At 40.8% G+C, this 24,972-nt stretch overlaps 1 protein-coding gene across 8 annotated transcripts in view; it reads right to left on the reverse strand.

Annotated features, from left to right (window-relative positions):
- Positions 1 to 17,059: 17,059 nt before the first annotated feature.
- TANK (TRAF family member associated NFKB activator) overlaps positions 17,060 to 24,972 on the reverse strand; it is a 102,164-nt gene continuing 94,251 nt past the window's right edge. For 3 of the 8 annotated variants that reach the window (XM_070422875.1, XM_070422877.1, XM_070422879.1), the window contains 2 exons: positions 21,123 to 21,703; positions 17,060 to 17,552 (listed from right to left, as the gene is read on the reverse strand). In XM_070422875.1, the coding sequence (XP_070278976.1) occupies positions 17,382 to 17,552; positions 21,123 to 21,703 (752 nt within the window). In that variant the 3' untranslated portion in view covers positions 17,060 to 17,381. The remainder of the gene's footprint in view (positions 17,553 to 21,122; positions 21,704 to 24,972) is intronic. The other 5 variants (XM_070422874.1, XM_070422873.1, XM_070422878.1 and 2 more) reach the window with 4 other exon arrangements.

Below are 24,972 nucleotides of genomic sequence, written 5' to 3' on the forward strand. Positions count from 1 at the left end.
TTGGTTCTATCTAGAAAAAGCTGACTTGTTGACTTGATGGCAAACATAGACATGCATGTTATATTGAAAATAAAATTAATGTAAACTTAATGAAATATTAAAATTTTGAAGTGCAAAGCAGCTAGTTAAAACTACCCTTCTTTCATTTACTTTTTAAAATGTAGAACAAACTTTGCACAATGCTCAAATGGTTAATTAAAATAAAACTTTAGAAGACTCCCAAGTAATAAATACTGCACATTCTCTTCTTTTAGGATCTGATTTTAGGTGTAACTAATTTGACTGGCAATATGATAAGCAACACCTGAGTGACATACAAACAGGAGGGGGTAAATTCCAAGCACATCCTGAATGAGAAGAGCAACTGATTCTTCATAACCCAGACTCCTTTTTAACACATCCATGCCTTCTCCATCTAAAACCAGGTGCTGTTCCCAAAGGATAAAACACTGCCCTCCAGTGGTCTTCATTGGACAAATGGGAACAGTTTTCGGTACCATGATTGCAGCATTTATACAAAACATCGTGTATGTCTCTAGTCTCATTTCTGGCTGTATTTCTTAAGCTGAAAGCTACCTCTACAACCGAGCATAAGGACAAAACCTCCTAAGTAAAGTTTAATATATAGGTAGCTACTTCGGTTAAATAGGTAGCTACTTCCGTTAGCTAAGAGGAATGCTCATGACTTTCTGACCCCAGAAGCTGACCTTCACTTGACTATCGTAATTGGACTATGCCAGCTGCCTATAGCGTCTCACTTCCCCGATTAGGGAGAAGAGATTTCATCTCTGTTTCCCTTGTTGGCCAATTTTTTAGCTAAAAGACATTTAAAATTGGGGTCGACCAAGATGGCGGCGTAGGTAAACACCGGAGACCGCTGCCGCAAACAACCATTTCAAAAATACAACTAAAAGACTGAACGGACATCACCCAGAACCACAGGAAGGCTGGCTGAAGAGAGACTCTACAACTAGAAGGAAAGAGAACAGCAAATCGACGCTCAGAGGCGGCGCAGTGTGGAAAATACAAAGGTACCGAGGTGCGCGCGAAAGCGGGCTGGTGGCTGAGGGCGCGGTTGTCGTTTTCTGTCGGGACTGAGTCTCAGACTCTGGACTCCAGATCCGGGCGAGTCTCTAGGGACCCAGACTCAAACGGGAGAAGCGGGATTACCCGGCATCAGTTGGAACCTGAGGGCAGCTTTCTCTCCGAGGTTTGCAGCGGCTGCCGGGGTTCTGAGAAGCAGAGCCTCTGGGAACGGGACTGAGCGTGGCCATAACTGCTCCCTCCGCCCGCCCTGTTGATCCCGCCCCGCCCAAAGCCTGCGCACAGCCATTTGCTGATCGCCTCAGGCAAAGGCTGGATTAGCGCCTCCCCAGAAGACAGAGTTTTCCCGCACAGCTGATTCCTATAGCCAGCCGGCCTGAGGGTCAAATCCCCCTAGTGTTAACTACAACAATTAAGGCTTGGCTAGAACAAGACTGCGCACAGAGACCACAAGGGGGTGCACCAAGAAAGCATAAAAGATGCGGAGACAAAAAAACATGACAGAAATGGAGGATATGGAGCTAAGAATCGCAATTTTGAGGGCTTGCCATAAATTTGTGCAGAACCTCACGAAAACTAATGAGACCCTCGATGCTACGATAAAGAAATTAGAAAGTAAGCATACACGGACTGAAATAAAGAATATTATACCCAATAGCAGACCAGAGGAGTACAATAATCAAACCAAAGATTCGACAAAAAACACCCAATTGGAAAAGCAAAATGAAAAAAGAATCCGAAAGTGTGAAGATAGTGTAAGGAGCCTCTGGGACAGCTTTAAGCGGTCTAATATCAGAGTCATTGGAGTGCCAGAAGATGAGAGACAGCAAGATATTGAAAACGTATTTCAAGAAATAATGGCAGAAAACTTCCCCCACCTGGTGAAAGAAATGGACTTACAGGTCCAAGAAGCGCAGAGAACCCCAAACAAAAGGAATCCAAAGAGGACCACACCAAGACACATCATCATTAAAATGCCAAGAGCAAAAGACAAAGAGAAAATCTTAAAAGCAGCAAGAGAAAGAGGCTCAATTACCTACAAGGGAATACCCATACGACTGTCAGCTGATTTCTCAACAGAAACTTTGCAGGCCAGAAGGGAATGGCAAGAAATTTTCAAAGTGCTGAATACCAAGAACCTACAACCAAGATTACTTTATCCAGCAAAGCTATCATTCAGAATTGAAGGTCAGATAAAGAGCTTCACAGATAAGGAAAAGCTAAAGGAGTTCATCACCGCCAAACCAGTATTATATGAAATGCTGAAAGGTATCCTTTAAGAAGAGGAAGAAGAAGAAAAAGGTAAAGATACAAATTATGAACAACAAACATGCATCTATCAACAAATGAATCTAAGAATCAAGTGAATAAATAACCTGATGTACAGAATGAACTGGTGATTATAATAGAATCAGGGACATAGAAAGGGAATGGACTGACTATTCTTGGGGGAAAAAGGGGTGTGGGAGATGCGGGAAGTGACTGGACAAAAATCATGCACCTATGGATGAACACAGTGGGTGGGGAGTGAGGGTGGAGGGTGGGGTGGGAGCTGGAAGGAGGGGAGTTATGGGGGGAAAAAAGAGGAACAAATGTAATAATCTGAACAATAAAGATTTAATTTAAAAAATAATAAAAAAAAAAAAAAAAAAAAAAAAAAAAAAAAAAAAAAAAAAAAAAAAAAAAATAAAATTGTACAGCAGGCAGAACCCCAGGGGACCGAACAGTGTTCCAACATCCTCAAAGGCTTCCCATCACTTGAAAAACCAAATTCTTCCTCCTGTTTCTTAAACTCACCAAAGTAGGCAAAAGCAATTTTAAAAAGTCTTTGTGTCTAGCATTGGAACTTTCTCATATTTCACACCATTATATAAATGTCACTCTAACCTATATGTATCACAAATGCTACGCTAAATTAGGGCCAAATTTGCAACCTAGTTTAACTGGGTTTCCTCTTTTTGCAAATGCAGTTTTTGTGTCTGCATTTAGCAATGCATACAAAACTGTCCGGGTAGCTGACTGCTTCAGATTGCTAAAATTGAGAATGGACGTGAAGAGCGTCCGAGTCTTTATGCGTGTGCCAAAGCAATCCTGTTTCCAGTCATAGGAAGACTTCCTAATCAAAGGGGCCTCATCTACACTGCTAAGGTCTTGGACTACTTCATGGACTCTTTTTGATTTAGTAAAGGAAAGGTGGAGTTCTAAGAGGGGACGGATGGTTTTCTAACCTCCTCCATGCCTCTGTCCTTCAGACACAAGAGTGGAAGTGCCTCCCGTGGTAAGAGCGCGGACTTTAGATTTCCACAGCCGTAGGGGCTCATCCATTACTAGCTATGTGACTTAAACTTAGCCTCATTTGCATTTTCAGTAAAATAAAGATGATAATGCTGGCCTCATAAGGTGTTTATTATGAATGAATTAGGGAGTATTCGTGAAAGTGTCTAGCACAGAGAAAGAACTTAACCAAGAAATTATTATTATTCTATCACCATCACTTCTTAGACTAATAATCTAATGGATAAATAAGTGTCCTAGAAGCATGATTTTCTAAAAATAGTACCCTTTCTCATCTTAAGTAAAGGCTCCCCATTCAGTTCACTGTATAGATATAACATCTTAAGTCCTCCAAACAAATTCTTCAAAACAAATGCCCCATGCTGAGATAAAATATTTTAACAACATATTGCTCAAATATAGCACCTTTAAATAGGAAATAAATTTTTTTCTTTCCACTCCTACAGAAGGTGGTACCTATTATATATTCATCTGGATTCACAAAGCATTTTAGAATAAAAGAGACAACTATAAAACATAATTAATATGGAAATAGTATAGGAATTAGATATATTTTCATATAGTATAGTGAAATATAAGGTTTCTGAGCGTGAGCGTACAGTGTTCCGCCACCACATCTGTTTTTAGAAAATGTACACTTCAGAAAGAAATACCACTTCCTTTAGGAAATTATGCACTCTCCTTTCAGATGAAGAAAAAGCTACAAATACATTTTAACGAGACACATAGTGTCCCCTTTTCACGAGCTGTGGTTGTAAATTCTTACTGAGCCATGGTCCCGCGTCTTCACCTCCTCCCACTGTGTGCACCTGCAGCATCAGAAAACGTAATTCTCTCCGGATACGTAATTGAGTGCTGTCTTCACTATCTATGACATCACACCAACCATCACATCATGATACTTTGTGACATGCAACCTGGAATCTTTGATTAATCAAAATAGCTTTTATAAAGCAAACTGTTTATAATTTAAAACAGTGGGATATATTGAATTGAGACTACAATGATTCGATAAATATCGCATATTTAGCAAACTCTTAGAATATTTTGAGATGAAGTTCCACTTGAAGATGGAGCAATATTAAGTTCAACTAGAGGCTGCGATGGTGCATACGTGTTTCATTGAAGCTTGTGCATAACGTTACCTATGCATCAAAAAATGCAAAGAAAATAAACTTTGGTTGTAACAGTTATAGCTACTCTACCTCAATGAATTTGTGACAAACATTCTGAATTTTTAAAAATGCTTCATATTTGTACCAGTACCAAAATAATCTAAAGTCAGAACACTTTTTTTCTGGATATAATTATATTATTATAATTTTCTACCTTGACAGGTGACAATTTTAGAAAACTCTAAATACAACTTCTAGTGTATGCACTAAAATAAAATGTAACAGATAGACAACTCACCATAGTATAAGTAACACATTCAAATTTAGTAATTTATTTTCCAGGTGGAAACCAGGCTTCTTGGAAGACTTCAAACTCTGCCAAATGGTCTGATTTTACCACAGAGGTAGGCACTAAAGAACTAAATTTACTTCTGTATAATCTTTGTTAACTACATTTTGCATGCAAATGTCTATACAACCATGTTAATGAAGTTATAGAGACAGAAAGAAAGTTGGCATTCCCATTGTTCTGTTTTATTCAAAAGCAACTTTTCAACTGACTAGCTGCATCATTTTAAACCACTTTTTATTTAGTCACAAGAAAAAAAGAAGCCTAACAATGTATTCAAATTCAATCCCAAGTCAAGAAAAATGATACCTTACTTTTGAATAAAATTTAGGTGTGACAGTTCTTCTCCCATACCTCATGAGCTTCAGAACATAGGAGACTTCTATTGGAATCAGACAAAAAAGCTCTGTTGATAATAAATATTTAGAAAAGTACATTCTTCGGACACAGAGTTGGTTATTCAGAGGAAGGAATTTTTGTCCTCCCAAGAAGGGACTCAAATTTTTCTGTATTTCTAATGAGACTGGATGCTTAATTGACAGTTATCCAAAATCTTTTTTCCCAAGAAATATAAATATATGTATTTAAATTCAATATGGGTGAATTTTCTATCAAAAATATGGCATTCAAGCTTCAAAACCTATATTGGCAATGAAAGTGTACAGTATCCTTTCAACTAGAATGTTCATAATCCAAAACTCGTCTTGGATTATAAGTGTCCCTAGGGTTTAAGAAAAAGAACGTTTTTAATCTAAAGTCACACTTGATATGTAATAAAGTTGAAAGTAATAACACCAGAAGTGTAGGTGATAAAAGGAGAAAAAGGCAGAAAAAAATGGTGGCAACTCTGCCTTTCTCGTAATGTTACAGCCACAATTAATACAATTGTATCCCCAAACAAACAGAAAAATAAAGCAAAATAAACCTTATTCACCCTTACACATTGAAGAGAATCAGGATCCTGACCCAAATTTCAAACTCTGCAAAACCCGCAACACCAATGTCTCGGAAACCTGCCACATCCCAGAAATAGGCAGGTCTTCAACCTTGGAAATAGGACTATTAAGAATTCACAGATTATCTGAAACATTTGCTAATCACCCCACCCCCATGCTAGAAGGAGAGGAAGACTCAAAGCATTAGGGAGAGCCTGCTGAGAACAGGCCAGCCCGGCCCTTGTAGGGGCTTAGGTTGTCAACCTAATCCCAGCCACAACTACTGTATGACTGTATCAGGGAAATGGTGTACTTGTGTGTGAGGTGGGGTGTTAGGGGACCAGCATGTTAAGAAATTTAACAAAGTCAGATGATTTTTTTTCTTTAAACATTGGAGAGTGTTGTGTTTATACGTGCTGGGCAACAGAAACCATAAATCTTGCTGGATTTCTGCAAACTGCTGCGTGCAGCATGCAAGCAGCATTCCTGTCAATGGGAGGAAGAGACAGACAGAAATCCAGACAGAGACAGGCAGCACCCCCCAGGATGTGAAGCTGTTCCCACTGCAAGCTGGAGTGCAAGGAGAGGGTGACATCCGGAACAAAATGTCCTTCGCGGGGATGCCAAAGCTCTCCCTTCGTCGTCTCTGTGTGTAGAGAGGATGTTCAGTGGCAGGGTCTTCATGTCCCTCTTTTCTGGAATCAAAAGACAAGAAGGGCTTTTCAGTTATTCCGAAACTTCTTCCTGTAGAGTCCATTGTTGTGTCCCAGGAAACAAAACTCAGCAAGACAACAAAGACTTGATCTGCTGGAGGGAAGGCAATAAAGAGCAAGTCCTCTCCAGAGGGTAATTAGCCCTTAGTCATTCATCCTGGAAGTCCCAGCTACAGTTCAGCTTACTGTTCAGGTAGCTTCTTTCTATTTCCTTAAGATAATTTTTTTTAAACATTTTTTTCCCCCAGAACGTTATACTATTAATTGCCAATTTGCATATGTGTGCAGCTGCTGTTTTGGCTCTGAACTCAATTCGATAAGCTTGCTGGAGGTATCGCAGAGCACTTGGCAGCTTTCCTATTTGAAAAGAAAGCCGCTCCCCACAACAGAACAGCTGATCGTCTATCAGCGATAGACCCTGATGGCGTGAATTACAATTACACTACTTTTCACACTAAATCTGGGTGATAGCTACTTGGAAAGAAGTTTCATCATTTTTTACCACAAACTGGAAAAAGAATTACATGGTCATGCTGTGCTTTTAAAGGCAGTTTGGTTCACTTTTGTCTACTTAACACCTAATTCCAAGAAGTCCATAGGCATCCAGAGATCTGAATGGCGCATAATGAATTCACTGTTTAGGTGGAAGATTTAAAAAATCTACCTCAAATTACATTTATTTACAAGGCGGCCAGGAAGTGTTAACGTTGTTAGACGCTTCATTTATTAAATAATTTGTGGGTATTTTCAGTTGTCATATCTAGAGTCATGGGGTTTGCTTTTTTTTCTTTTCTTTCCTTTTTAATTAGCAATCCAAAACAATGCAACTGCGATTTCACAATTCGTCACATCATCTTGGGCTCTTCGGTTCAGCTGTGAATGTGAGGTAGTTCGGGTTGTTACGTTGGTGCGTTGACAAATGACGTGGGTCGCATGGTGCTGTGAGGACCCAGCAGCCCAGGCAGGCCCTACCTGCGTGCATTGCTCAGGAGAGCGAGGGGCCTTGCAAGGATGCATTTGGGGAGCTAAGCACCACCCAGGAGGACACAGCGACTGGGGCAGGGGGCACTCGTAATGACTGGATTTGTTATCACCACTTAATTCACTTCCTGGTTACTGTGCAGGTCCTGCTTGGGGAACTCAGCACCTCTTCACCCAAGGGCTTCTTGGCAGAGCCCTCACCCCTCTCTCACTTTCTGGGACGTTAGAAAGGACCGTCTTTCCTCCTTTTGCAAGAACCCCCCCCCCCCCCCCCCCCATCATCAGACGATGGAAGAGGCCCCTAGACAGCCCCCTTGTTCCTCTCAGTCTTCCCTCCCATCTTGACATTTGGACGCATTTGTAAACAGAAAGACAAACAAACGAACCAGAGTTAAACCCACCTCGAGCAGCAGAAGTGGGACAGCTCACCCCTCCTCCTGACGTAGAGAACCTAAGAGGAAGATGGACTTTGTTTTCCTTTTTTAGTCACTGGCTTTCTTAGCTTTCTCACTCTCACAGATCATCCATCCGAGGACTACCCATTGATTGATCGCCCGTAGAGCTGCATTTGGTGTAAAGGGGAAAAAAAAAAATCACAGCTTTATTGGCTCCCAGGAGACAAAACAAACAGAACAAGATATTCATATTAATGCAAACAATGCAACAAATGAGGGGAAGAATCGCCCGCGGGGCCAGGCGCGGCGCGGCCGGGCCGGGTCGGGAAGGGCCCGGGAGCCGAGGTTTCCCGGCCTCGCCGACCCGGGCGCCGCTCGCCGGGCAGAGGAGCCCGGGGACCAGCGCAGGCTCCCCCGGCCTCGCGGGCCGCGCAGGACAGCCAGGCACGAGGCCGGCCAGGCGGCGCGGGAGGAGGCCTCGAGGCCAGGCCTCAGGCCTGAACCGTCCGCAGGGCAGGGCTGGAAGGCCCGAAAGCCCTCCTGGTTTCTCCCTCCCCTTCCCTGTGCCGGGACCCAGCGCCCAGCCTCAGTTTCCCTGCACACCTGGGGCAGAGGTGCAGCCCGGGAGGGAAGCGGGGAGCTCTTTGGAGGGAGGAAGGGATGCGACACGCATTCTCGGTTTGAAAAGCTCACCTTACCTTGGAGATGATATAAACACAAATTTAAATGCAACACAAAACAATGCATAATCCAAAGCGAGGGGAGTAGTTGGTGCAGCAAATGCTGAGAGCTATGTAAGAGGCCCTGAGGCTGCCTGCGGAATGAGGAAGGAAGAAAGAAAATTCCAGGCACAAAAAAGGATATCTGCTCTACACCTACTCACACTCCCCACCTCTCCCCAAACCCACGAAAAGAAAAAGAAAAAGAAGGAAAAGCTGTTAAGACTTGATTTCACATCTTTACAGTCAATGATGTGTTAAAAAATAGGGTCACCAAATACTGCGTAGGGCAGACTTATAGTAAAAGTTATTTGTTGTTTATTTCTAAGTCAAATTTATCTGGGCATCCTGTATTTTTATTTGCTAAATCTGTGTAGCTTAACTTAAAAAGTACTTTATTGAAGAAGCTATGCAAGAAGACAGGCTTATGCAGTGATGCATATCAATGAGGATAGTCGGGGCGTTTTTATTGGGACTTGGCCTTGGAAAGGAAACGAGTCATCCCCACCGCATACTTTTCCAAGCACCTTGTAGGGTGGAGGAGAAAAACAAATGACTGAAATGCTTGGAAATGTCCTTATATTTGGGGGGAAGTGGTGTCGTCGTTGACTGGAAAATGGGCCAGCATTCCTCCCTGGGTTGGCTCCTTTCCAGGCCAGTGAAGGGACCATCGCAGGCCTGGAAGCAGAGTGGAAGTTACTATGGTACTCCCACGTCAGCAGTATACATTTTTTTCTAAACTCTTACTATAGGGTCACATTGCTCATTGGCATTTATTTTGAAAACAAAACAAGAAAAAGTTGGGCCTTGAAAACTTTAAAGGCAGAAGGGTAGAGCAAAATCTGCTCTGAAATTCATCAAGTGCTCTAATCTACAAATAGATCTATCCAGACCTTGTAGATGCTGAAAGAAAAGACTTTTCACAATGCCAACGGTAAAACCTCAGAAAAACACACAAACAAAACAGTGGGCCTTTGCTTATTGGAGTGTCGCAGTGTGTGTGTGTGTGTGTGTGTGTGTGTGTGTGTGTGTGTGTCTGTGTGTGTGGAAGCTGCTTAATAGAGGAAGCCTGCTGCTTGCTTTCCTTCCGCAGTCCGGGTTAGAGAAGCTTTATCGAAGAAGCTTTATCACCCTTAGTGATCCTTTGGATTCCCAGTGAGCTTGCCTTCCTTCTAAACCAATTGCTTGTCATTGCATAATGCCCCTTTCTCACTGGCGATTAGTGCTATTTAACAACTTTAAAAAGGAGAAATTATTTATCTAATGAGAGCTGTTTCCAGAGTGGATTTATCAACAGTTGAAAAGATAATATAGCATGGAGACCTCCTCATGAGCCTCAAGGCTATCTCTAGACAAGTGCAGGCCAACTCTTAACCCAAATGAAATATCTGGTGTAGAAAATGTTTTAGTTCTGGTTTATTAGTTTGGAAAATACATACTGGCTTACTTTTTACCTCCTTTCCTATCTTAGTTTGGATCTCAGACATCAAAAATATATTCCAAAACTTGCTGTTCCCTCACTGGGGCAGGCATGAGAAATGCTCTACACTCAGTGTGCTAAAGTGCTTCTTACTCCCAGCAGAAATATTCTGGGCCTGTGTTCCGGTGATAAATTGATAATTCCTAAAAGGACACCCCACCCACTGGTCAGGTAGAGTCAGGCTCCCTACTGTCTCATTGGTTTAACATAATGGTTAGTCTCTTTCTTTGTATAAAAAAGACTTCTGACATAATGATTTAAGCTTCCTATGACGCCAAGTACAAAGCCAATGAAAAAAGTGTATCTTTTTTTTGAGGTGAGGGATTATTATGGAAAAAAATAGTGGATTGAAAGGCTGAAGAGCTTGAGGTGGGTTCTACTTATTTGAGTGGATGTGCAGGACTCATTCATTCCCTTTAGACAGTTTTTATTTTGTTTGTTTTGTACACACACAAAAATGTTGTATTATTCAGTCTTTAAGATTTTGTTATTTCTAAGGCAGTTATTCCTTGAATTAATTATAAGCAATAACTCATATTCTCTACACTGCTTCCAAAGGAGATAAGCAAGATATTTTAAAAAAATTATTCTTGATATAGCTCTAAACAGCAAAGGAAGCATGGGCACACTCCAGTTGTCCAGGAATTTCAGATTCCAAGGGGATATTCAAATGAGGGAGACCAGTTCAACATAAAAGGTTGAACAACCAGGTGCAAATATTCTGGAAAAGTGACCTAAAGACAAACAACTCTGTACAGACAGGACAAAGGCCCAACTCTTGACCCCAATGAAATATTTGGGGTAGAAAATGTTTTAGTTCCAGTTTAATAGTTTGGAAAATACATAGGCTCACTTCCAGTTCATACTGGCTTACTTTTTTTCCCTTCCCTATATAACCTTTGGTTTAGAATCTGGACTATTAAAAAGTGAACATTGTGTTTGGGCATTATGGTAAGGCTTGACTCCATGCTCTAGAGGTACATGTTTGAGCACTTATACTTCAGTCCTATTTGGGGATTGAGACCTCAGAAAGAAGAGGACTGAAATAGAGCAAAAGCTAAAGTCATTTAGTAAATATACCACTTTTGAATATTCTAGTTTTTTTTGTATGTTAAGTCTATAAATTCATCCATGAGGATCTCTGAGGCTGGAGGAGGTTACTAATCTAGTTGGAACTGCTTCTAGAACTGCCCTAAGAAAATTGCTTCCTGATGTCCTATCCGTGTTATAAGGTGATGTGTCTTTTAATTTGAGGTCCTCCTTGAACTGTAAGCTCCAACAAGCTTTCGCTAAACAGACTTCATTCACATTCTGAATCTGGTTTTTGTCTCACACATATTAAATTTTACAAAACAGAAAGAAACAATAGAGCTTATTAGGAAAAACTTGTTTTGAATAGCAAATTAAGCTTAATGGAAATAGGCACATGTTTTATCACGGTTCTCCCCCCCCCCCCTTTTTTTTTTTTTACCAATTGAACATTTACATCTTTTTTTAATGTGCTGTGATTTCCCCCTTAAGTCTTAAGCTGGCACCACACACGTTCAAGAAATAAGACCTATATCACTTGTATCTACTGAGAGAAATCATTGTAATATTGTGGATTTCAAATGCATAGCTTTCCGAAAAAAGATTTAAGCAATCAGCCCTAAACTGTATTAATCAAATCATTGTGGCAGCCCAAGAATCCAAAGAACCACCTAATTTCTAAGAGAGTGTAAATCAACTGTCAGTTCTGACTGGTTTCAGATTATGCCTTGTTCTTGGAGACTGGAAACCTGTACAATCAGGGGTCCACCTGACTAGACGGTTTGCTGTTGAGAGACATGCCCCAGGTGGAGGCATCTTCAAAGCCAATATATTTTCTTTATAACTGGTGTCAAATTGATGTATATATTAAAAAATCTTGGAAAATGATCTCAAAAAGGAAGTAACAGCCCAATGAGCCATATGTTCAGGGAACCTAACAGGTTTCCACCGGGACCAAATTTCACTTCACCTTTTTGTCCTTATGTGCAAATAAAAACTTATCTGTAAATGCACCATTAAAACAATCCTGCAAATTTGTGAAGTCTAAAGACTGAGAAGACTAAACTCATAACAACCAAATTGTTGGAAGGTAACAAATTTTATTAACTATTAGAAATACGTCACGTAACATGGAATTGAATTACATTTATTTGAACTCTGTAGGTTCACTGCTTCAGAGAGATACTTTTATAGAATTGGTTAACGAAAGAAAGGCTGATTAGAATAGCTAATAAATTGCTTAATTTTGATGCGGATGGTGCATCCGAGTCTCCAAGTTTACGTTTAATAAACATGTAAAGGTAATTTTTCCCTCTGTTACATAGGTTGCTATATTAACAGATTTCAGATGCCAGGGAGTTTTTCAAACGCCAGACCCTACTCCAGCACTGAGAAGTCGGTGAGGCACTAAGGACAGAGAGGCCTGCTGAGTGGTTTTCCAGAGTAGAAACCAAAAAGAATGAACATTTATTTACACACAATGCGTAATTGAAGTCTTTTAAGAATTCTCAATTTAAAAACTGTTAAACATTCTGTATTATTTTAGTTGATCCTAATAATTTTACATTCAGCTATTGTATTGGTGTGCTGAGGCATATTCTAAAAGGAGAAATGCTTGCTGTGTGCTTGAATAGTATTCATATAACTAGGTCAATCATGGTGATGTAAAATACCCAAATCTTTTCAAGTGATTTTTACTTTTTTGTGTTGTACTTTTATTGTGAAACATTGCAAACTGAAGGGTAGGGAGAATAGTATCAATATGCATGACAGTTTTATCAAATCTTCACATTTTAAATTGATTTAGAGGAACAATTGTGTGTGTGAAGTTGTGCAATGGTAAAGGTCTACAGGAAAAGAATTGCACAGCATGGATTATTTTTCAGCTGCTTTCCTTTCCATCTATGGCTTGGGGGAAGGAAGTTTATGTTAATGTAGACACCTGGTTAGCTAAATAACAGGGAACCCATTAAGGAATCGCATTCTCATTCAGTCTAACTCCGACCAGTTCTCTGTAGCTGTGTTTCCTTTAACCTACTTAAACCATCAGAATGTTAATGGTTTAATGTGTTTAAACCTTTAAGGGTAGTTTATGTTAGGTCTGTAATAGTAAAAAATGTAAGAATAAAAGTGTATTTTAAGCAAAAGCTGTAAACTCAACAATCAATTTTTAAACTCCAACAGTACGAGGAAATTATATCCAAAACCACAGCTCCCAGGCCTCAGGTTCTGCTGGGTTCTCGGTCCAGGGGCAGCCACAGCCCTGATGTTTTGACCAACTTCTCTCAGGCCAGAGCTCAGAGCCAGCAATCCTGACCCCCACAGGCCTCCAAGACTCCGAGGTAGAGGGTGGGTGGCCGGTTTCCTAAGGGCTTTAGCTCACCCAGGGCAGTTTAATGGTGCTTCTCCGAGGGGTCTAGAAGCTCCTAAGTCTAGTCTTGGGTCAGAAGGCTCAGCCTTGGCAGCACAGGCCTATTTGTCTTCCTTCTGGGCTTAACTAAGTCGTGCGGTAGTTTAGCTCTGACCTGCGCTGGGGAAGGGGGGAGGGGAGAAAGGTTTTGGGGTCTGCGGGAGATCAAGCAACAAGGGCGACTTTGGTGACGGCTGCTCCCGGGCGGGTGGGGGCGGCGGGAGGCCTAGTAGTGGCAACCGCTCTGGGGCCCGACCCGGGGCCTGCAGTCCGTCCAGGGGCCTTCTTTGTTGTTCTGGCCCCAACTCCATCCCCCCGCCCGCCCCTGGCGCTTCCTGAATTCGCTTAGGTTCCGGTTCGCCGCTTCGCGCGTGCAATCCACCAGCCGAAAGCGAGTGCGCGCGACCACGCAGGTTCGCGTCCTCTTCTCCAAGACCTGGCACCGCGATCCGGGGCCCTGGGTCCGGCCGGGCCCCAGGCGCACCGGCACGGGTGGCCTCCGCGGCCCGGGCCGGCGAGCGGTGCCCGCGGGGGGTGCACGGGGCGCGGGGCCGCGAGGGGCGCGGTGGCGGTGGCTGCGCTCCACTTGCCAGCGGCGGGGAGGACGCGCGGGAAAGCGGGGGAGCAGGCAGCGGGTGGCGGCGGCGGCGGCGGCGCGGGCCGCTGAAAAGGAGGGAGCGCCGCGGGCGGAGGGGGGCGCGCGGAGGAGGGAGGCCGCAGGAAGGAGGGAGCGCGGCAGGCAGGCGGAGGGAGGGCTGATTAGCATGCAGCAGCGCTCGCGCGCCCGGCTCCATTGTTTTAACACCTCCCCTCTCCTCCGCGCCAATCTGTCACCGTTCAGCAGGCGAACGCTGCTGCCTCAAATGCTGCTCTTCTCAAATGAGACGGATAATTAGTTGCCCCGCACGAATGCCGCACTCTTCTCACCCCTGATTGCTATCACCTTCTTGCTCCTGGCAGTTTTGACACCTCGTAATCAGCCTGCTGCTTTTCTCTTTTCTTCCCGACTTCTGCTTCCCTCCCCCCGTCCCTCCTTAGTGTGTTTATTTATTAATTATTATTATTACTATTATTATTATTATTACTATTATTTTAAATGCAATCTGGTTCCTATTTGGACGAGGCCCCCGTCGAGTCACCCTCCCGCGTAGACGTGTGCGCCTCTATATTTCGATATAAGATAGGATGTGCGTGCGTGAGTCGGGGGCGGGCTTGCGGTTTTGCGGGAAACACTGCTTCCACGCGGAGAGAATTCTCTTCTCCTTAGGACATTTCTGGGAAGGGAGGAGTCGGGCGAGGGACGGGAGAGGAGAGTTGGGGAGACCTCCATGAATGCTTTGAAGATCTCTTAGAAACTAACCAACTGGGGAGTCTTGGAATCCGCTGTCAGAAGCGCGTCCTCCCCGCTCCCCTCTAACGAGCACTGACAGTCTAATTACCGCGGCTACAAGCAGCTGTCGCGGCAGCAGCCGGGAGAGAAGGCGCCACGGGCTGGGCGCGCCCGGCCGGCCCCGCGGAACCGCCGGAACCCGGCCCGACCCCGGGGAGGATGGGGAGAAGGGCGAGGCCCCGCACCCGAGAGCCCCGCGGGCAGAAGGCGGGCCTCGGAGCCGGCGGACGCGCTCGTCGTTCACATTTATAAAGTCTTTACCTTGAAGGTTAAAAGATGTGAAAGAAAAAGGAGGGGACGTGGGGAGTGGGAAGAACAGCTCCCGAGCTTCCACCCACCCCCTTTCTACCTCCCCGAGCTCTCCCTCCCCCCGTGTTGGTAAAATAACCACGCAACCCGGGCTGAGGGGGCGGGGTGAGCCAGGCGCGAGTGTAGGAAAGCAGATGTCCCCGCTGGCAGCAGCCTCAGCCTCCGGGGAGCGCGGCGCCGGGGGGCCCTCCCGGGGACATTCACCTCCCACTTCTCAGGCATCCCGCTCACAACTGCCTCGCCTCGGCGGGGGTGTGTTTTTCAGACTCAGCGTTTCGCGTGTGCAGCTTTTTTACCTGGGAGCTGTTCTTACCCGGCCACGCTTAGCAGATGTCAAGATGCAGCCCCTGCACGACTCAGTCATCAGAGACAGAGGGAGAGGCCCGGAGGGTGCCCACTCCACCTTCAGCGGCCGCCAGCGCCGCCCCTGCCGCGCAGGAAGGAGCCTGTTCCCCAGGCTGCCTCCCGCGTGGCCCGACAGGGCTTTTGTCCCTCAGAAGCCGGGAGCCCCAGGACCCAAAAGAAAACAAGGGCTCCCCGTTCTTCCTGCACACGTGGTGGCTGTGGGAAAAGAGGGGAGCGGGGTCAGCGATACACGGTCATTGGAGTCACTTTCTGGGCTGTAATTTCTTTGGGTTGTCAGTAGTCTAGTAGATGTCAACTGTGTGAGAGGGGCTTTTCCTCTTCCAGAAAAGGAGAAAGAAAAAGCATCCCCTTTCGCGATAGGTACAGTGGTATATTCTGGCTGGTACTCACTGGAGTGTTTTTATTTTTAATTTTGTATGTGTGTATGGGGTGGGAGAAGTGAGAGGGGAGGCTGGGTGGGTGGAGGTTGGGGGGGGGAGGGGAGAGACTGGGATAATTGTCTAGGCATTTCCATTCAGACCCAGTGGCAATGAAAGAAAGATGTACATGCCGCAGACACCTTCACAGTGAATACCTAATCACCACTATGTCACCTGGGTGAGGAAGATGTCAGTGTGATGTGCTTGGCACCCTGAGAAGTTGAGGCACTGCTCTCATCCTTCCTCAAGTTAAGGCTCTTCACTGTGGCACAGGGGCCTGCTCCAATTCCCTCATCCTAAACCCTCCAGCTTTTCCAAACACATGTTCCAAAGAAGGCTTAAATTTCTGTTTTGAGAGTTGCAAATCAATGTTTACTTCATAAAATGTAAGTCATGCCTCAAACAATTTTAAAAAATTGGGGGTGGGGGAGGGAGGGAAGAGAAACCTAAAAGAATTACAGGGAAGGAAATTTTAAACGTTTTGCAGCCTTCTGAACTGGTATCTTCTCCATGTCTCCCAGTGGCCACCAACCAGGCTGCTAACAATGAGTAACAAATTTATCAACAAGAATGTGAATATTACTAATATAAATAAATATGGATATAGTTTTAGATTTGCTTCCATTAAATGCAAGTATGTTTCTTTAGTTAGTGTGAAAAATAATTAAAAAATTCAAGGTGAGCTACTAGTTGTAATAAAATATCACCTAACCTGGTAGCACTCTTCTATCAAGTTACTGGAAATAAAACATGCATTTTATAAACTTCCCCAAAATGTGTTTTTTTTCCTTTACATTTTTTTTACTCAGGAACAAAGAACACATTGATGATCACAATATAAGTAACTCTTTAAATACTTAATTCATTTCATCATGTAGCTACACAGAAAAATTAAAACCAAGTATATTATTTTTAAAAATCTGAAGTGTTTAAATTGTTTTACTAGTGATTTTATCACTGGGCAACAAATGTCTTAGGTTTTGTATTTAGATGCTCATGTTGTCTGCTATTCTCTATTATAGGTTTATTAAAAAAGCATATCACGTAGAGTATAAATAATTTAAAAATTTTAATGAAAACAAATGAAACATTTGACATCACCAAATTCAATAGATATAACTAGGATTCCAAGCAATAAGCTTAGACAGTTGAAACAAACATAAATTATGGTCATACAATTCTGTTAAGTCACATACATAATTTTGAATTATGGTAATAAACACTGTAAACATGAACACAATCAACTGCAATTTGATCTTTTAAAAGATAATAAAGGAGGGTTACAATGTAAGTTTAGAAAAATTCAAATATCTGTGATTTTTCAATAAATGATCTTGAACTAACTTTGCAATCAAGTATCTACAGTATTACAAATCCCAAATCATCACATAGAACAGTGATATGTCTGTTTTCAAATGTGTCTTAAGTCTCCTCATTTAAAGTGTGAATTAAGATGCCGTAGGAAATCCCCCATGGAAGTAATGGATGGTGGGAGAACTTCATGACAGAATTCACATACTCGAGGTATATGCAGTTCTGAGCCTGTGCGACTTAGTACCGATGATAAGTCACTGTCTTGATTAGGAAAGGGCTTCCAAACAGGCTGCAGGAAACAAAGAAAAACATTTCCTGTTATTTGTACTTAAAATCAATTTTCATTGAATTTCAAATTCAAATAGTTTGAATGGGTTATGTGCATATATATGAAATCCCTAATATGAAAGCAAATTACCTTTCCATAGAGTTAGCGTGAGACATGACTACATTCTCTTTTTCATAAGGGGTACAACTCAACTGTGATTACAAATCACTTAAATATACTTCCATGTACTTGGTCTTCACATATTTAAAAATTTTCCAACTTTAGCACCAGCATATTTTAATACCAGTACCACAAAGGCAGAAGTTTTAGAACAACAGTCGATAATTGAGACCTTAAAAATTAAATTCTACCTTTTCTATTTTACAATAGAAACCTTAAATTATAGGGCCTTTATTAATACATAGTCCACTAGACATAATATGTATATATACATGCATTGTGATGAAGAGAAATTCAAATTTCACTACTTATAAACAAATACATAATGAATAAATCATATGCAAATGTTTTTGATTTTTGAAAAGTTTTTTTTCTTTGAAACTACTAGACAAATTCCATTGATTATTTGTGTGTTTTTTTAAATCACAAACATTTAGCCCTAACTGGTTTGGCTCAGTGGATAGAGCATCGGCCTGCGGACTGAAGGGTCCCAGGTTCGATTCCAGTCAAGGGCACATGCCTGGGTTGTGGGGATCGATCCTCGATGGGAGGCATGGAGGCAGCCAATCAATGATTCTCTCTCATCATTGGTCTCTCTCTCTCTCTCTCTCTCTCTCCCTCCCTCCGTCTTTCCCTTCCTCTCTGAAATAAAAAATATATATATTAAAAAAAACACACCACAAACATTTAAATTAATCATCCAACAAAATCTAACACCTGATGTATTCTTTCTTATTTTGCTCCTGTTACATAGTGCATAGTCTGGCCTTCTTTATTCCTTTTAGTGGCCGAATGAAGTAAAATCTGTTAATAGTTACCTAATTATAGAATTATAGAAAATTGTAATTCAACAAAACTATAAGCAGCACATAAATACCCTTAAATAACTGAATTTATTCATAAAAAAATAATATGAGAAGGGCAAGGAAAAGCCTTTTAGCTCCATAGGAGGTGTGCAATAAATACTTGTTGATTGGACTATCTTATTTTCCTAAAGTGTTGCAAGCCAAATTATTTTTTAAACTTGCTTTCTTACCTTGCATAGATGAATTACCTTGACATAGCTAAATTCTGATAGTTTGAGGAAAATCACCTCAAAAAGTCTATTTAAAGAGACACCTTTGTGTTCCTATTACTAATATGTTTTTAAAGTAATAGCCTAGTTCAACATCTAATACAGTGTTAGTTTTCATTCCCTCAATCAATCTCTTTCATTCTAGTTAGCCAATCATTTACAAAAACAGTATATGTATCACTAGTTGAAACATTTAGATATTAGTATGGAGGGCTAATAATAACACTGACTCAATTCCTTTTGTGAGAAGTGGTAATTTTATTACATAAAACAGTAATATCTGAAACATACATTTTGAAACAATTTTTGAAAAAACCTTTCTTCATGATAAAGAAGCAGTAATCATTTTGAGTATATAAGCAAATGTCTAGTTAGCTAGATTTAAATTTTACTGCTTGCAGTTTAAACAAAAAGTACAACTGATTACTACCTACCACCTTAATGGGAAATTGATTTAGATATAAATAAAAAAGGTATGCTAAAATAATTATTAAGATCTATACAATACTAAGAAATAGACTTAGAAGCAATTTAGCTTCTAAATTTGGTGAGCCAATCTTCTACTGCAATTTATCTTCAAAGTCCGTATTTATCTTTCTTTGTTAGGAGCTATTACTTAAGATTTGATCTCCTCATAGAATTTAGATGGGGTCCCAATGACTGACTCAGCAAAAGTAGGAAGAAAGTCACACAGAGCAAAAATAAGCAAGATATATTTTAGATTTTCTAATGATAGCCGAACGTATAAAAAAAGTGTTCAGTAGTAATGATTGATAAAAAGTAAAAATCTGAAAGATGTAACCACAATTTTGCTCCTGTTATTTCAACTCAAATTTTATATTTATCCTACTAGCTTTATTAATACAAATAAAATAGAAAAATATTTTTAAAAACCCATCTTAAGAAATAGTTTTTCAATCCTAAAGTGTAACATGGCCTTCAAATCAAACTAATTTTGCCTTTCCTGCCAAAATATCAATTATCTAACCTTATGCCCCATGTCTTGTGACAGCTCAACACCAATTCTCCTGCATTTTTTAAGCTGAATACTTTTCCATCAAGTTGTAATCACATACCAGCTGTTTCCCTGCTCTATCATAGAAAGCAAATGCACAATGCAGGGTGCCATCTACTGAAACATGAATGCACAGGCTAACTAGTAAAAGGACAAGCAAGAAATATAATGGAGAAAAAAGTAACAAGCATTAGAACTGATGCATTTCACAGCTCCACAGGAATTCTACTTGCAATAAATGAAATTGCTTAATTTGTTTCATTTAGTAGTAACTTATCACTAAGACTATGATGTGAAATAAGGTACCAAGTAGAATATAAGTGAGTTTGTAATTAAAGTTTATTGTCAGAGATGCCTATTTTTCCTCACTACTAAAATATACCACAGCTTGGCTATTGCATCCTTTGTATGCTGATTTAAAAGTCTATAGCCTATCTGAGTACTTACAAAGCCAAAGGGTATTCATCAAGTTGTTTAAGACAAGGAGAAATCAAACAAATGTCTGCAAGTTATATAGGCATTTACACCAATCTGTATTTTCATGAGTGTCTGTTTATTTTAACAATTATGTATTTTCATTTGCCTTCAGGCATTAAAAACTTTTTTTTAAAACTAAAAAAAATTATCCTGTGATAGTACCTGAATAAAAAGGATGGTAGGAGTGGATTGGGGGGCATTAAGAAGTCTGCGAGTTTTAGGAACATTAAAGTATTTAATTAAAATCATATATATACAGAGACTATTAAAAATATGTTAGGCTGCATGTTCAGTGCCAGATTAGAAACCAAAACTGAACTGTACAAATCTATGTACTGTATAAATGAGAATGTAATAGGATTATTAGTTGAAAGACAAATTACTTATTTTGATAAATGGAAATATACAATGCAATTATTTACTTATGCTACATCACAGATTCTTGTAAAGATGAGTATGATCTACACAAACTGTTAAATAGAGAAATGCCACTTGTTTCACAGTATGAAATTTAAAAAAGAATCCTATTATAACACTGATGCTGAGTGAAAGAGCTCTGTAAAGGGACTAAGAAAGTGACATGTGCTAGATATGGATAAGGCTTATGTATATTTTAAAACGTGTCATAAGTTTTAATTAAGGTACTTTATAATAGAGCTTTCCCATATTCATCCTTTATAATTTCATGTCATTTATTATAGAGCTTGGATCTTTTATTGGGAGCTCAAATTGGCTAGTCATTAGTTTAAAAGGATGTCCAATAACCTGAAAGAGATGTGTATCTGTGCCTGTTTGGCAAAATGTGTGTCCACACATAATATACTTGTTAATGCAAAACAGTTACCTGCTGTGGTCCTCGGATAGCTTTTCCTGGGGAATCAAGTGAAGGAAAAGGTGTATGAGACAGGTCCTCAAGTGGTAATGTATTTACATACAATGCATTATGGTCTCCAGGTGGCAAACACGGAGCTCTATCCAGAGTGGTCCTGATACAAGTGTTTACAAGATTTGAGGATTCTGTATTGTCAGTTGTTTTAAGGTTTTGTATAGCTGAAGCTATGGGGTCAATTCTCTGAATTTCAAATAAAGTTTCTTCTGTTTTAACAAAGTTTCCCAGGTCGTCTCTGATATCTATATTGAATTTATCTTGGCACACAGCCTCAGATGCAGCAGGACCAAGGACGTTGGGTCTTTCTGAAGTGCTATGCAAGAAAGTAGAGTCACTGTCCATCGGTGGAAACTTGACATTGAATTTAGAAAGTGATTCAAAAGAGGTGTCCTCTTCATCTTGGCCCAGTCCTCTTGGTGTGACAGATGTGATGCAGGATGCACTTCTATTTATATCATCGTTAGCCTGAGGCTCAAACAGCGCTTCTTGTTTATCTGCTTTATCCGTACATTGTATAGGCACCGAGCACTGTGTTTCTGCAGAGAAAAGAACACACAAGGAAAACAGTCATATACCAATCATTCTTAACAATCTGAATTCAATTAGCCTTGGACAGATGAGCATTATTTTTTTCTATTGGTTTTTATAGGAACTGAAGACAACTGTGATTTTTTACATTTGCTACCGTCTTACACAGAAATATTAGCATTCTCTGGTGGGTGAACTGGAACATGCTTATTAGCTGCAGTTTAACTGCTTTGTATTTTTCCCCCCAGGTCTTTTGCTGTAAGCTTTGCATCTTGTTCACAGTTCTACTCTTCTACACTTAAAAACCCCCAAAACCGTTTGCTTGTAATGTATACATTTAAAATTTTGTCAGGAAGAGAAGCTGCAACTGCGAGCTTGCTTATTAGACAAATACCTTGTTAAAAGGGAAAATCCTTATGAGATTACACACACACACACACACATTTATTACAGATTAAAAACCTATATGAATTAGCATATAGCAAAAATTTCAAAGGTCATTCATTTCCCCTAATATCACTGTGTGACAGTATATCACCAATCTATGTAGCCACTGCCTGCTCTCAATAATCTATGTGAGAGAGTGGTGGAGGAGGAGGTGGGGGTTGGGGAGAAAGAAGAGAGTAGAGGTAAAAGAAGGATGAAGTTTTGGAATGCATGTTTAGCAAATTATATATGAATATATAAAAGCTCATCTTATAGATTAAAAAAAAAGGCCTCTGTAGATAACAGGTAGATATCAGGTAGATAGATACCAGGGCCTCTGTAGTTCATTTATCTAGAAGTCACTCGTCCAACAAATTCAGCTCTCTAGGACATAGGCAAAGCTAAAAAAGTAAGTAAATGGAGCTTCTCAGGAGTCAGAATTAGAGCCTCAAGCTCCACAGATATATGAGTTTTGCTCTTATTTTCATTTTAGATTTATTCTAACAAGCTTGATGATGTGTCCCTAGCTCATAGCTGGTTAGAAGCAGCATATTAAAAGGTATGCATATAGTTGTTGAAGGCAGATATACTTGTCAACAAGAGCTGAAGGCAGGAGAGGAGACAAGAAAAAAAAAAAGCAGATATAAGAACTCAGAAAACACTAGTCTTGTTTAGGGCCAGGAGGGGCTACATTTCTCAAGGAAAAAACAAACAAATAAACAAATAAACAACCCCAAACAAAAAAACAATGATCAAAGCACTTTCCATGTTGATGACCCTGAGACATTAGAAAAGGCTGTTATGCTCTACAATGTTACTTCAAGAAGGCAGTGAGGTTGGAAGTTGATAATGTATTTTCATTAAATGGGCAAACAATAAAAATTAAAAATGATTATCACTTTAACAATGTAAATATCAATGAAGCTGTACATTCAGGAATGGAAAATTGACCAATTTTGGATGCCGATTTAAGCAGACAGTTGTACAAAGCACCTTGCACAGTATCTGTTCAGGTTAGTAGATACTTAAGAAAAGTCAGTTCCTCCCCTTCCTCTAGGGCAGGGGTGGGCAAACTTTTTGACTCGAGGGCCACATTGGGTTCTTAAACTGGACCGGAGGGCCGGAACAAAAGCATGGATGGAGTGTTTGTGTGAACTAATATAAATTCAAAGTAAACATCATTACATAAAAGGGTACGGTCTTTTTTTTTTAGTTTTATTCATTGCCCACGGCTGCTCTAGGGTCTTTGCAGTCTCATACCAAGTTGCATTCCAATAATCCAACTGTTGGGTCCCTCTGTTATATACCTTCTATATTTTTTAGTACAAACCACCTTCTCTTGTTAGATTATTATAATAACCTTTGAACTGCTTCCTTGCCTCTAAATTTATCTCATATTTAATCCATTCTCTACATCCTCCCACTCCCTACTGCCTTAATTTTTCTAAAGTGCAAATCTGGTCCTGTTACCTTCCTAATAAAACTTTTTCATGGCTCTCCATGGCCCTCAGCCCCTAGTCACCTCTCCATTCTCTCATATTCACTATACCTGTCTCACATCTTACTCTGGCTATAATGAACTTTAGTAGAGTGCTCCAAAATAGATATGCTCTCTTCTTTTGTGGTTTTTGCATATGCTGTGCAGACTACCTAGTGTCCCATCCCACTACTCTTTGTCTAACACTTGCTCTTTATTCCTTGGCTTAAATATTAATTTATCTGGATGGCTCTTCTGGCTTCCCAAGACTGGTTTATGCATGACTTGGGTGCTCTGCAGACTAAACACTCTGCATTGTACCTGTAAGCATAGCTTTATTAAAGGTATGCTTAAAGTGGTTTCTTAAGGTTCTAAACTATGTTTTGTTTTCCACTTATTCCCAGTACCTTGCCCAGTGCACGGCACATGGTATGCCCTCAATAAATGCAGTCTGAATGAATTTGTATTCTCTTCCCCTCAGAGCTAGGTATAAGAATCTACATTTGCTAGATAATCTGGCCTAGGAGTGGTACAGTAATTGAGATCAAGCTTAATTGTTTAGCAAGATTTCTTTGTCTGCTGAGGTTCTTAAAGTCCATTAACTCTCAAGTAGTCATTTTCCTAGTAGTAGATTTAAGAGTGGCAAGAAATTCTAGGAAACAGAATTTCCTTTGTAGATTATACTTGCTAATTGCAAATAACAAATAAGGAAAACCAACAGCTGAGGCACCCAAATTCTGTATCACCTGAGAAGGAAGAAACACTTATCAAAATGACTGTTACAAGAAGAGTCTGCTGCTACTGATAATGCCAGCATTAATAGTGCTTCTATGTGCTATGCACTATTATAATCATTGTATATACACAATTTCATTTAATTTTCAAAATAATCACGTGATAGATACTTTATTATCTCCACTTTACCAATGAGGAAAGGAGGCATGCATGGAGAGGTCATTCCAAGGCACTTGGCTAATGGATGAATGGTAGATCTGGCACTGGGACCCAGGCAACCTAATTCTAGAGCCTGTGCTCTGGACCATTACGCTAAGTTGAACATGCCAGTTTCTATACACAGAGGAGTCCACAAAATGACAGAAATGTGCTATGAATTTCTTTTCCTATCCTCCCTGTGAACAAAACATGAAAAACCCAAACAGCTGTATTAAAGCAGATATTTCTTTCAGCATAACTACCTGGCATAGATCAGTCACATTAAAAAAAAAAAAATCTTCTGACCCTAGCTGGTTTGGCTCAGTGGATAGAGTGTCGGACTGCGGACTGAAGGGTCCCAGGTACGATTCCGGTCAAAGGCACGTGCCTGGGTTGCGGGCTCAATCCCGGCTGGTGTGCAGGAGGCAGCCAATCAATGAT

This window comes from Myotis yumanensis, unplaced genomic scaffold (assembly GCF_028538775.1).
Source record: "Myotis yumanensis isolate MYYU_CA2020_CCGP unplaced genomic scaffold, mMyoYum1.0.hap1 SCAF_8, whole genome shotgun sequence".
Lineage (NCBI taxonomy): Eukaryota > Metazoa > Chordata > Mammalia > Chiroptera > Vespertilionidae > Myotis > Myotis yumanensis.